General features: G+C 25.4%; 5 protein-coding genes across 9 annotated transcripts; 2 read left to right on the forward strand and 3 right to left on the reverse strand.

Annotated features, from left to right (window-relative positions):
- Positions 1–382: 382 nt before the first annotated feature.
- Ndufs5 (NADH dehydrogenase (ubiquinone) Fe-S protein 5, 15kDa (NADH-coenzyme Q reductase)) lies at positions 383–1,254 on the reverse strand. 2 transcript variants are annotated; one of them, NM_001161831.1, is made up of 2 exons: positions 1,100–1,254; positions 383–910 (listed from the first exon to the last, which is right to left on the reverse strand). In NM_001161831.1, exon 2 carries the CDS (start codon positions 904–906, stop codon positions 586–588), a length of 321 nt encoding a protein of 106 aa, NP_001155303.1. In that variant the 5' UTR covers positions 907–910; positions 1,100–1,254; the 3' UTR covers positions 383–585. The 2 variants fall into 2 exon arrangements, with proteins under 2 accessions (NP_001155303.1, XP_026296331.1); XM_026440546.1 differs by lacking the exon at positions 1,100–1,254 and adding an exon at positions 1,007–1,026 and having other exon boundaries at positions 542–910.
- A 184-nt stretch (positions 1,255–1,438) lies between these two features.
- On the reverse strand, positions 1,439–3,498 carry LOC727009 (cytoplasmic tRNA 2-thiolation protein 2). Its single transcript, XM_016912248.2, has 4 exons — positions 3,399–3,498; positions 3,139–3,230; positions 2,719–3,032; positions 1,439–2,617 (listed from the first exon to the last, which is right to left on the reverse strand). Exons 1-4 carry the CDS (start codon positions 3,483–3,485, stop codon positions 1,509–1,511), a joined length of 1,602 nt encoding a protein of 533 aa, XP_016767737.2. The 5' UTR covers positions 3,486–3,498; the 3' UTR covers positions 1,439–1,508.
- On the forward strand, positions 2,970–4,810 carry LOC727014 (39S ribosomal protein L40, mitochondrial). Of its 2 annotated transcripts, none has more exons than XM_026440621.1 (6): positions 2,970–2,985; positions 3,698–3,747; positions 3,833–3,916; positions 4,005–4,172; positions 4,290–4,488; positions 4,616–4,804. In XM_026440621.1, the coding sequence occupies exons 2-6, from the start codon at positions 3,710–3,712 to the stop codon at positions 4,733–4,735; spliced, it is 609 nt and encodes a 202-aa protein (XP_026296406.1). In that variant the 5' UTR covers positions 2,970–2,985; positions 3,698–3,709; the 3' UTR covers positions 4,736–4,804. The 2 variants fall into 2 exon arrangements, with proteins under 2 accessions (XP_026296406.1, XP_001122727.1); XM_001122727.4 differs by lacking the exon at positions 2,970–2,985 and adding an exon at positions 3,482–3,498 and having other exon boundaries at positions 4,616–4,810.
- Positions 4,811–5,353: 543 nt separating this feature from the next.
- Positions 5,354–13,906, reverse strand: LOC100578017. 2 transcript variants are annotated; one of them, XM_006570257.3, is made up of 3 exons: positions 13,057–13,906; positions 6,114–6,527; positions 5,354–5,869 (listed from the first exon to the last, which is right to left on the reverse strand). In XM_006570257.3, exons 2-3 carry the CDS (start codon positions 6,512–6,514, stop codon positions 5,371–5,373), a joined length of 900 nt encoding a protein of 299 aa, XP_006570320.1. In that variant the 5' UTR covers positions 6,515–6,527; positions 13,057–13,906; the 3' UTR covers positions 5,354–5,370. The 2 variants fall into 2 exon arrangements, with proteins under 2 accessions (XP_006570320.1, XP_016767740.1); XM_016912251.1 differs by lacking the exon at positions 13,057–13,906 and adding an exon at positions 6,833–6,926.
- Qbp-1 (Queen brain-selective protein-1) lies at positions 6,184–12,735 on the forward strand. Of its 2 annotated transcripts, none has more exons than XM_026440542.1 (4): positions 6,184–6,313; positions 10,908–10,976; positions 11,358–11,493; positions 11,618–12,735. In XM_026440542.1, exons 2-4 carry the CDS (start codon positions 10,924–10,926, stop codon positions 11,813–11,815), a joined length of 387 nt encoding a protein of 128 aa, XP_026296327.1. In that variant the 5' UTR covers positions 6,184–6,313; positions 10,908–10,923; the 3' UTR covers positions 11,816–12,735.
- Positions 13,907–14,026: the final 120 nt, after the last annotated feature.

Genomic DNA, 14,026 nt, shown 5'->3' on the forward strand with positions numbered 1-14,026 from the left:
TATCTTTTGTAATATAATTTTTCTTTTTAAGTAACTTTATCATATCATTTTGAATTTTCTTATTTTTATACATATACATACATATATTAAAACACGTTTTCATTTTCATTCGTCGACAAATATATATGTATATATATATATATATGTATATATATATATATATATATATATATATATGTATATATAATCGTAATTATCATGTCATTGGCATTAATTTTAAAAATAATTATGACGTGAAGATTACATTATGTCACGATTGTTATTAAAATTGTATGCAAATTTATATATACTAAATCAATTCAATTTATTAATTCAATTTATGAATTGATTTACATTTCATGAAACAATTTAATTAATAGATTGATTAAATAAAACAAATAAATGCAAAAGAAAACGAAGAATATATATTTATTATAAAATAATAAGAATATAGGAATATAGGAATCACAGAAAGAATAAAAAAAATTAACCAACTCTTTTTAATTTATCACCATTGACATTATTTTTTAATTATGTAATTTATTATGAATAATATATTTTATTTATTTTATTAATGTCTGTATATATATACTAATTATATGAATTCTAAAAGAAAAAAAGAAATGGAGCTTTCTCATGTTTTCTTTCTCCAGCATCTATCTGACGTTGAAATTCTCCGCTTATTATTTCTTGTCTGTGTTTCCGTTTCTCTTTATACAAACATTCATCAAGATCAAGAATTAGTGGTTCACATTTCTCTTGTCCTTTAAAAAATCCATATGCTTCCACACATTCAGCTAAGCGCAATTCAAAATCTTTACAAGCTGAATAACATTGAGCATGAAGTGAAATTCCAAAGTAATCGGTGATTGGACTTGTAAATAAAGGTTCCATAAAAGTATGATATTTTGGTGGTTTATTATCCATGATTCTAAAATTTATATAAAGAATTGAGAATAATATTATTGAGTTTATAACGCTTACATTATACTGTAATATCTATTATTATGATACATTATAATATAACCTTCTTGTATAACTTTTTCCATCTTATTTATTTTCATATTGGAAAAATATATATATATATATTATAAATAAAATATATTATATAATAAGTTACCTAATAAAATACGTAAATGCGTATATAATAAATCAATTCTACTTAAAAGAATAATTACACTTCGAAATAAGTCGAAGACTACTTTCTAAAACTTTTTGTTATGTAACACGTAACAATATCCTATATCGATAATTTCGCTATCATCGCCATCTACATATATGTAATAAACGTATAAAACAAGTATCAAGATTTATTATAATTATATTAATAAATAATTAAAATTATAATTAGTAAAAATTGATATGATTAATGATTTTGGAAAAAATTAAGAAATAAACATTATATTTTATTTATATCACAAAATATTTGGAATTCAATTTAAAAAAATAATATATCATATTTAATTATATTTTTTTATTAAAAAGAGGATAAATTATTTTTTGACATTAATGAATAATATTCTTATTCGTTACAATAAAAAATCTGTTATCTCTTTTTTTAAATTTGCAATTTGTAATTCCTTTTGAATTGCATCGAACATGAAATTAGGTAAAATATTATCCATTTTTTTTACATTCAAAAAAATTAGACTACAGCTATAACATAAATATTTTTCAATCATTGATTGTCTTAAAAAGGAATTACAAATATCAGTTTTACATTGACATTTTTTACTTGTAAAAGCATTTACACATTCAGATTGTTCATTGTTCGATTGTGCACAAATATTTAACGAATTTATAGTCGTATCTAATGAAATGTCTGTAATTGTAGAAACTAATTTAGAAAATAATTTTGCTTGTACAACTGATAGCTCTTCTTTAGACAAGTATGAGTCTGAATCTCTAAAATTTAATTCACATAGTATACAAATATTATTAACATCAATTTTATTAGTAACAATCTTTGTATCATTATTTATATTATTAAATGGTTCCACATTTGTAGCTAATTTTTCACTGGTACGATATATTGTAGATACAGCACCATAAAATTCAGAATCTAGTTTATAAACAAAGTTTCTTGCAATATTTCTTATAGATGAAGGGAAACAGAAATTATATTTTTGAGGATTAAGAATTGGATGTAATTCGCAACATTCCATATATGCAATTATATCATCTTTTGTAAAATCTCTGAGCGGTCTAAGTAATTTCACATCACTGTACCTTTCATCAGAAAAAGCAACGTTAAAAGACAATTGGGAACCTCTGCCAGTCGATACATCTCCAAGAACTTTTATCGCCAGATCAATAGAAGTATCAGCAATGAAAACTTTATTACAATTAAGTTTACGAGCTGCAAATACAAGTAATTTACGTCTTAATTGTTGCAATAATTCATCTCTTGCCGTATCATTTTCTAAATTATTAAAAATTTCTTGTAACATTGTATCTTCTTTAGTAGTATTCATTAATGGAACATTTATCGATTGTAACTCTTTATCAGTAGTAGTATCAATTGTACATTTTGACAACGATGAAATGTACATAGTTAATTGCAAATTTTCAGCTTCTTTAGCTAATGCATTTCGAATAGATTCTCTTTCTTCGATCGAACGTTTTTTTATTACACCATCTATATAAACAAAAAATAAAAAATATTGTATTGTATTAAGCATATGTCTAATAATTTTTTTCTTTAAATCTAACAACAGAAATAATAGAATAAATATTTACCATCTATATAAAGAACTTTAAATGGAAATTTAAGCTTTTTGGAAATTGATTTATTAATATCAGCTGTAATAAGATGTAAAAGTACAGTTGAATTTGCTTTTCCTGAATGGGCGATAAGTACAGTATCGTTTGTACGAACTGATTTGGATTTGCCGAGAGTTGCTCTAAACTTGTGTATCGACATAGTTAAAAAGCACATTTTACAATACTGATTTTTATTTTTTAAAAAAACTTGCACTTCTTGACAACCACATTTTTTGCAGAAAGGCATAGTATCATGTATATCCACAATATCAGTAAAAGAAGAAGTGTTTCTATAAGAAAAATTTAAGGATTGCATAAGCGAAAAATTATAAAATAAATAAACATTATTTGTTATCTCCTAAAATTATAGAGAAATTGTTAATATAATACACTTACATATTTTCAGTTATATTTTCTATCTCAAAAGTATCAAAATTTGATATGTTTTTCGTACACATTTTATTTGCTTTTGTATAATGTTGCTTTATCTATAATATGAATAATTACTCAATACATAATTCTAACCATCATATTTCTAAGCAAACTAAATTTCAATTGCTTATAAATAATAAATTTTTTTTAGAATAACAATAAAAATACACAAATATTTATATATTAATAAACAAAATTTAGAAAAATTTAAAAAAAATACATACATTCATAAAAATTATTATACGAATACAATTATTTCGATTTATTATTTCATTGGTACGCTTGAACAGAGTTACCATCATCATTGACATAGATTATTGATTGGTATTTATTATATTAATTATTCATAAGTATAATTGTTTGTTTATCAATTGTCTAATTTATATTTTTGCAAATATTATAAGTATTATTTCTTTTAATTTATATAAAAAAAAAGAAATATTTAAGAGGTTATGTACATAATTTTAAAAAATAAAAATAATATACCAAAATATAATAATTAAAAAAACTTAAACAATTACAGTGAATAATAAAAATGTTTGGAACATTAAATCTAGCAAATATTATTTTTAGGTATTCATTCATTAAATAATGAACATTTAATATCTTGATAATTTGTATTTATATTATTTACAATTACAGTTACTTATTGATGCAGGTCCTCATTATGTTCGATTAAAAATTCACGTAATATCTCCGTGTACACATATCCTTTATATTTTCGAGCAACGGAAATACTTTTGTAAGTATCATATTAATCATATTAAAAGTCTATTTTTTGAAAAAGTTTTAATTATTATAATTATTATTATTATATTTGTTTGTTATAGAGGAGAACCCTTAAAAAAGAAAAAAAAACTTGATCCTGCAATAATTAGAGCTAAAGAAGAAAGAAAGAAAAAGAAGCTACAAAAAAGAATTCGTTCGTTAGAAAAACATAAAGATCATATGAAACCAATTTTTGAAATCGATACATTGGCCGAAACACTGCAAAATGAGTATGTCTAGCATAATATAAAATATAGATCATATATGTGATCTTGTATAGAAAAATTTATATATTACTAGTACATTATATATATAAAAGTATTTATATAAGAATAAATATTTCTTAGCAAAAGACCTTGTCATTTGACATCATTATCAGAAGAAGAAATAGAAAGGAGAAGATTATTAGAAAGAGAATGGATTAAGTATAAGCAAAATCAATGGTTAAAAGATTTACAAGTTATAAAATCTATGGTGACCTCGCAGAAAACAGCATTGAAAGAATTAAAAGCTGTCTCAAAACAGCTTTATAAAAAAGCAATCGAAGTAAATATTTATATTCTATAAGAATATCTAAATCTAATAAGAAAAATTTATTAATTAAATGAGTAATTAAATATATATATATATATATATTGTATATATAAATGTTTCAAATCATATTTTTTTTCAGTTTGATGATTTATATTTACCATATGACGTAACTGGACCGGTACATACTCCACCAATAGAAAATTACGATAGTCCAGATGGTGAATATATAGAAACTACCATTAAATATGCAGGAGAATAAGTACACAAAACAATGAAATAGATTAATAAAAGAATTATTTTAAATAAAGGATCATAGGAGTGAAAAAAAGAGTAAGATTCTTGTTAAAACTTCTATAATTAGATATAATTCCCATTAATTATCGATTTTCCGATTATTATCAATTTACAAGAATTAAAATTATGTAAATTTAATAAAAAAAATTCAATTCTTTAATTTAAATAAATTTAATTTAATTTAAATACGAGAATACAAGATATTATAAATACATTAGATTATTATTTTATGTTACAATTATACAACGAGAATATTTTACATTAATCGACGTATCGATATTTATAAATAAATACAACTGTAATAATTTATTAATAATAATTTAATTATTTTTCATTAATATATTTATATGAATATTTACCAGTTAAAAAAATATTTCCGTAAAAATGGATACACTTCGATTAATTTACATTCACATTTATGCGTCAGTTATCTCTTTTTAATAATTTAAAATATCTATTAAAATATCTGATTTTGCCTCTAATATGGAATAAATAATTTTGTCTTTAATATAAAATAAATAATGATAATACAATTATTAGCAAATTTATTTTTAAGGGATATGTTTATTTAAACATAAGAGCATAAGACTAAAATAAATTTTATGAAAATTTTAATTCTCTTTTACATACGGGACAAATATTACCAGTCTTGAGACACTGACGTAAACAATCTGCATGAAAAAGATGACAACAAGGTGTTATTCTCGCCTTGAACATATCGCAAAGACAAACGGCGCAAACATCATCAAATTGTTTAATTTCTTCAGGTGTTGCTTTTCTATAACGATTCAATATTTCGCATTCAAGTTTTAACGCAGGTCCCGAAATTCGTAAAAGATCTTTTAATCTTAAATAGATATTCAAATAGATAGCTATAAATAAAAATTTCCAGGATGCTATTCGTACGAGTAAGATTAAAATAAGAAAAGCCGATGCACTAATAGTAAATGATTTTAATATTACCGGAGCATAAAGCTCTTCAAGATTTTCAAACATCTCCAAATGAAGAAATTTCAAAATCGATGGAAACATCTCGGCAAAGATTTTCTCCGTTGCCAAATAATAAATCCATGTTATCATCGTGTAAGTTGTTGATGGTCTATAACAGCAATATATCGTGTATGTATGTGCACGTGTATGTATGTATACATACATAAGTACATTCATACGTATATATATATATATATACATATATATATATATATATATATAGCATATTATTGTATATTATATCTACGTATACATATATATTATACGAATTGTTCAACCAAATTAATACGTTCTATTATTTCTTTTCCTTTTCTATATTTTTCCTCTTCGTCTATATGATAATTGATACTCACTTGTAATGTTCTAGACCTTGTTCCAAACCAAAAACAAGAAGCATAAATGTTAGCGTTACAATAAAGGTGACGGCTTTTGTCCATTCAAAAACTATTTTGGTAGCAGACATAGCTAAATGTTTAATCTTGGATCTTTCCGTGAGAGTCACATAAGGTGACCAATCTTCCTTTTCGATTAATTCCTTAATATAGCTAATACAGTAAGTAATCACGTTATAAAACATTAATGTATAAAAACATGTCATTTTTGGTTCTAGTATAAAGATGCGATCAGCCAGCATAAAAAATATAATTTGATTTATCATCATACAAATATTCTTCATTTTAAGAAAAAGATTTTCTGCTCGATCGATCGGATCATATAATCGTATCAAAAGTATATTTAATTGTTGCCACATCATCTTGGTAATTCACCTTTAAATAAAACAATAATTTAACTTAATAATTCAAAGAAATTTTAATTGATTCATTTATCATTATTATTATCATCTCTCTCTTTATCTCTCTTCTTCATATCTTTCTATATTTCAAAATTCAAATTAAAGAAGATTGTATTTAATCACTTTTGTATAATTTAATAATTTGATCTATATTTTGATCTGATTCGAAATAAGAAAATAGTATACGCGTGCTATCTTTAATTTCTCATAAGTGTGATTATGCTAGTTTGAAAATTGAAAATTATCAACTATATATGCGAACATGAAAATTCTACTTACCTTAGTTTAACTTCACCAAATTTTGCGCAAACAAATATAATATAAATAGATACCAAATAATAGCACACTTGAGGAACATATATTTTATTTAAAATATAAACGAAATAATATTTAAATATTTAAATATTTAAATATTTATATATTAAATATTTATTAATATTTAAATATTTCTAACAGTAGATACATACAAATTCATATTATATTTATATTTTGTATTATATTATATAATTTAGAATTGTAATCGTGGCCAATTATATATTATTTTTTTTTTTTAACTTTTTTTTAATTCTTAAATTATTATCCTTCGATATATGAAACGTATATCATAATTTCTATGATAATTCTCTATAATTAAAACTGTAGCGAGGTAAGAGAGAGATAGGAGGGGAGAGGGAAAGGGGGTGTGATTATCATTTAAGGAGTTAAATATTTTCTTTTATAAAATATTCTTATATAAATTTCATTATACAAACAATAGCATTATTTTATTGGAATATGTACAAATGTGCCAGAATTCAGCACACTTATCAATGTTTCTATTTATTTTTTATAAGTCCAAGATTTAATTACAACTGTTCATTTTAACTGATGTTGATTTTTCTATAATATAACTATACTAGAACGTTTCCATTAAGCGTGTCGTGTTTTAATTATTGTTTATTTTTTCTCATTTAAGTTCATGATAACGAATTGAATTCCATTAGAACTATCCTCAAATTGACTTTTTTTTTTATCCGCGAAGATAATTTTTTTTTCACGATCAGTTCAATATACATATTTCTTAGCAAACAATATGGTTTTCCATCTGGATTATAATAATCGTGAATAATTTTTAATTTTACTTTTGCATATGTTATATATGTTTATATGTTTTATGATATGCGATGGAAAGATGTATATATATTTATCATCAGTTTCATAAGGAATTTGTTTTACCGTATCACAACAATTGGAGGCAACATATAATATTCCTCGTTTTTCTCGATCGGATAATACTCCGTATTTCATCCTCTTCTTTCCATAAATTTATCGTCTTCGATAGTATTTTTTATTAAATTTATTATATATATATTTATATATATTATATATACATATATTACTCGATATTATTATTCGAAATAATAAATTTTTGATTTCTGAAATAAAGAATTTTTGTTTTTGATAGTTTTTTCGATAACTTTTTTTATAACCCACAATGTAAATTTATACGATACGTTGTTACTTTTGAAGTTCGAGAAATATTAATATAGATAGTGTGAATAGAGTTTGAGTGTGCTATATAAATCTGTGTCTATATTTTTTACGTGTTTATATTTTTTTCACGTGGAATTTAGTCAAAGTGTCAAAGTAGCTAAGGTAAGTTATATTTTTATATTCGCACGGCTCAATGTTTAAAATGCGTATCGCGCAAAATTTTCAAATTATATATCATGATCATAAACTGAGAAATTAAAGATAGTGACGCGTGATTGATCGATGCATCGACAATTTCTTATCGATTTGGTCAATAGAATAAATTTGTTGACGAAGAGTGACAAGTGCAAACAACATGTCAATAAATGACAACCTTTTTTTGTTTTTCGTAACGTTTCAACTAAGAAAATTTACATATTAATGGATGTTCGTCTGAGAAAATCAGTGCAAATAAGGAAAGACCTGTCTGGAAGGATATTATTCACGATACGATGGATAATTAGGGCGAGAAGCAGGAATTTCTCTTGACAATCTAGATCATCTCTAAGGGGTGAAACGATAATAGATACATCGATTCATTTTGTAAAATCAACAGCTATGTGCCTTCCTCCCCCTTCCTTCTCTTGCCCTTTCATCATATCCCTATAAAATAAACCGCACTTGGCTTCAATGGCACATTCAACGTCTTTCCGTCTTCGCGTTATCATATTTTCTTGCTCATTGTTATTTAATTCTACGCGACTAGAAACACTTGGAACCGAATATCTTCTTAGGGTGAGCACTGAGTGCACCGTCTTATGCTTTTCATAACGGTCATCATCAGTTTCTTATTACGTACATAATATATTTCATTCTTATATTTTATATCAAAGTGGAAAGTCAGTATAATGAATAAATGGAGAAAAGAGGGGTAGAAAAAAGGATCGTGTAAATGAGAACAAGATAGAAAAATGAGAGAAGCCATCAGAAAAGGTGGGGGAGGGTGGGGATATTAATAGGATATGTGTATATGTATATATATACATACATACATACATACATATATATAATTTAATAAGTTGAAAAAAATTTCTATACTTACGATAAATTATGCGATGATATTTCATCGTAGATTTAATCGTATATCTTTAGTTAACTTTCATTCGTAATTAGATACACATGTATATAATTAATATTGACTATTTTTGGAGAAAGAAAAATAAGAGGAAAAAATAAAGATAAATAAGAAAAACGTAATAATAAAAATCGAAGAGAATAAAAGATTCACGTTTAAAATACAAAAAAACATGTTACTAATTTATTTTCATCAATTATCAAGATTAATTTAGCTTCGGCATTAAACTCAATTTGATATAAATTTGGCAGAAATATAATTATAAATTATTATTTTAATTTTTTCATATAAGTTATTTCTATTATAAATTATTTTAATTGTCTCAGATAATAAAAATTTGCGAAATAGTATATATGATATTTTTCAACGAAACGATTATAATTCGAAGATCTTAAATATAATCGTTATAATTAAATTTGCACGTTTAAATCTTTAAAGCTTTTATGTCTAGCAACAAAACGCAACAAACATAATCGGAATAATCTTTAATAGAAGAAGAAAAAATACGACGATTAAATCAAAAATTTTATATCGTAAAATATTTTATCAGATTCATTTCTTATATTTTCAATGCATCGTTCAATTTATTCACAAGAAATAAATTGTTTATTTCTCGTGGCGTGAGTATCAAGTTGTACAATTATATTAAAAAACTTGAATTAATATTATCAATGAACCAAAAACTCGTCCTAGTACATCAATCGTCACAGTTGCGAAATTAATTTCACCGACTAAAACTGTCTCCTTTTTCGATACATACTTGGCTAGAAAGAAAGAAGAAAGGAAAAAGATATTCTTTTTCTTTATACGCCAACGTAAAATGATTAATCGATTATCTTGTGGTCATTCGATATGTATATAATATTGTAAAATTTAGCACGATTCATTCATTTTTTTTTTCTCCGTTCGGATTGGATCATATACTTTTCAGTTACATTTCTTGAAGAACAAATGATCTTGCAAAATTTAATATTTTTTTAATAATCAATAATTTTATCCAATTTCATCTCGCATCAAATTTTACAAGATCGTCGATCGTTGATTGCGAAAAAATGGGAAATACAAACTCGAAAGCTCGAAGCTGCTCAAGGAATTAAATTTAAAACATAGAAAATATAAATATAGAATCAAAATGAAATAAAATTAAAAATGAATATAAATTACTTAATCGCAGTAGATATCATCATTTTTACAGTTGAATTTTCAAAATCGTCAATTTATCATTTACTCATTATATATTTTTCAAAAGAAGTAAAAGAAATGAAAACTTAAAATTGATATTATCGAAAATAGTAAGTAGAGAAGAAAAAGAGAAGAGTTTCATTTAACGTAAAGCGGATGAAACGGAAGCGGATGATACCTTATCTCACTTAGCTCGCTTATTGACTTTCTCGCTTATAAATGTTTAAATATCAATATAAAAAATATCAATATATATATATATATATATTCATAAAATAAATTATTTTTGTGGGGGGAGGAGGGAACCAAATATTTGTGCATGTGCGCGCAAATATTTTACAAATTTTACTTTAAATTTGTTTCAAGAAAATTATTTTGCTTCAGACTTTTTTGCTACGACTTGAAATATGATATTCGATATACGAGTATACACAACGTAATAAAATTTTGCTTATACTTAATAATAATATCGAATACGATAATATTTATGATATATACATATATGTATTGAAAAAACAGTACGCTCATTTAATCATCTCTATCAGAGGGAAACAAATCTCGAATTTTGTTTCAATTTTGTTTCAGATCTACGGAACGCGAAATGTTTGCTATACAAACTATCCGCATAGCCGTACTGCTTGCCATTGTTTTTCTGTAAGAATCTTCAAAGCTTCAAAACATTTGATCTTATTCTATCTATCTTATCTATTTAGATCTTATTCTATTCGTAAATTTCATTAAATGGATTGCGATATTGTTATACTTATCGTTCGTTTTCTCTTCTAATACTACGATAATCTGAAGTGACATGGAACGAACAATTCGTATAACACATGTTTATTTTTATTCATAAAAATTTATTTAGATAATAAAAAGATACACGGATATTTAATTATCTTAACGACCCGATACAATACGTATCATGCATCGATTACGCGTGTGAAAAACGAGGATCAAAGAGAAACGAACAAATTTGATATGGTATTATTATAGGTAAATGCATGACAATAATGTACATATACTTGATTTGATCAGGTTTGATAAATGTTCCGGTTATCCATCGATAAGACAAGGAACAACATCTTATTGCTTAGGATGTGGTGATTCTTGCCATAAATGCAAATACGGTATTGCGATGTCGAGCGCTTGCGGCATTGTGCAATGCGCAAAGGCGAGTATTAAGTAATGAATCTATGTTTTCATATTAATAATTAATCAATAGTAGTTAGAAATCGATCGAGTTACAACATTTCACTACATTTTCTACATTTATAATTCTACATTTATTTCTCCAGGGGCCCGATGAATTGTGCGGAGGACCGCAAAACTATCTTGGTATTTGTGCCGAAGGTATGCAATGCAGCTGTAATAAATGCATCGGTTGCAGCGCAGAGAAATTTGAATGTTCCAAGACATCGAATCCTTGTTTGCCCCACAGAAACTCGGATCGCGATCTCAATATTAGAAAATGGTCTTCTATCGCGATCAATTGAAATCGATTTATAAATTTGACAGAGTATCGTAATCGAAGGAAGATTAAACGACAGTTTTACTTCGCCATTATTGTTAAATTATATATAGATTGATCGAATATTGTAACATTACCATAATGCACCATCGAGCAATGCTCAATCTCCGACTATTCAACTTAATTGTAATAATAATAATTTAAAATTATCGAAATCTACCGAAAAATTATTGGCATTAGTACTTAAGTATTTATTTACTTATACGCGATCATTAAGAGAGAGAAAGAGAGAGAGGGAAGAGAAAGAAAACATAAAAGATGATGGTAAAGTTAAAAAAAAAATATGTATATATGTGTATGTGTACATGAGTGGACGGAGAAAAATAGAAGAAACGATCGAATGAGAGAAGGAACGATGGAAAGTGAGCGAGAAAAATGGAAAAGGAGCGGGAATTCAAATAATTTTCGATTCAATTATTTTTTTTTTCTTTTTCTGTTACAAGAAATAACGATTAAAATATTTGAAAATTCTTTCGATGCGGTTCAATAATTTGGTTTGAATTTACATACACATACATGCCCATTTATTATTAATAATAATGAAAAAATAAAAGAAAACGATTCAACTGTTGTGAGTACTTCGAAATATGATGAAAAAATGAGAGCGAGCGAGCGAGCGAGCGAGCGAGAGAGAGAGAGAGAGAGAGAGAGAGAGAGAGAGAGAGAGAAGAAAATGCCAAACGAATCGATGGATACCATTAAAACGTTTAATAAATTATCAAATATAGTTTGATTCTGACTTGATTTCTAATTTTCTACGGTACTTAAATACTACGATAATAGAAAAATTATATATTAAACTATATATCAATCATTAAGCTATATGTTATACATTTCGTAAATAAAAATAAAACGAAACGTCGATCAATCTCGTTAGTAAATATACTCGATATTTTGTAATTTCTCAATATCTCCCTTCTCATTGTTCGTTCATTTCATTAATTGTTTCTTTTTCATGTCCCATTTATTTATCATGACTATACGATAAAGATAGAGGGACATCCTGCTTGATTTGACAAATATAACGACTCGCCTCTTTTACATATATCGTAAAACAAATCGCATACATAAAATACAATGTCCAAAAACAGCACGGTAAGAATTTTAGAATTTGACGTACGAGCAGTTTCGTCGTAAAAGCAAAAACTTATACATATAATATAGCATATGTATATGTATACGCATAACCAATTTATTTTTGCATACCTCCAAGATCGGTGGTAAAAATATTGGAAAATGTAACACTGTCGATCGTAGAATATTATTTAGAATCGTAATATGAATTCACGTTAAAACATTACTGTTAAACGGTTGAACGGTAACTAGTCGCTGATCAAATATTTTCATGCTTCGCAAAATAGTACATAATATCAACGTTGTTGCCAACACTCACCGTTGCTTCTCACTGATGCTATTTCGATTGTTCCTTGATATAGGTACTTATGAATCCATTCGAATCTTACGGAGATCATTCTCGATATTAATACGATAACCTGTACTCACAGCGATCGTTGTTGAGTAAATCAAGTTTAAGTACTTAAATAATCAATAGTTACGATATCAAATACGCAAAATTCAGTTTAAATTCAATTGAAATTCCAATTCTATATCCACGTTCCGATACTTTTTATCGTATTCGTATCTATAAAAATTATCTTGTTTGTCATGAAATATATTATATAAATAAAATATACGAAATTTCATAATTACATTTCATTCATTAATCTTTTGATTCATTCGCGTATAATTTTATATTCTATCTTATGTTATATTACATTATATAATTATATTAACAAAATAATAAATAAGAATGAAGAATCTATGTATCTATGTACGAGCAATTTTTGTGCAACAACGAGATTATTTGAAATTTTGAATTGTCGATATATAATAAAAATCCATAACAAATAAATTATTTTTTCGTGTTGCATGCATCTTGTTTTACATTCTTTACAGTCATGATGCATCAGATATTATCTTGTTTTTTTTTAATCTATATCTAATAATAATATATCTATATCTAATTATATTCTTATATTATTGCTTATTTCTTTCGTTTTTCTGCTTTATACGATTTTCGTATAAATGAAATGAAAAACTTTTTAAGAGTAAAAAATAAACTTAAATTCATCGATTCTTCGATCAATATGTTTCGTGATGTTTTCATGAAAATACA

Source organism: Apis mellifera, linkage group LG5, assembly GCF_003254395.2.
Source record: "Apis mellifera strain DH4 linkage group LG5, Amel_HAv3.1, whole genome shotgun sequence".
Lineage (NCBI taxonomy): Eukaryota > Metazoa > Arthropoda > Insecta > Hymenoptera > Apidae > Apis > Apis mellifera.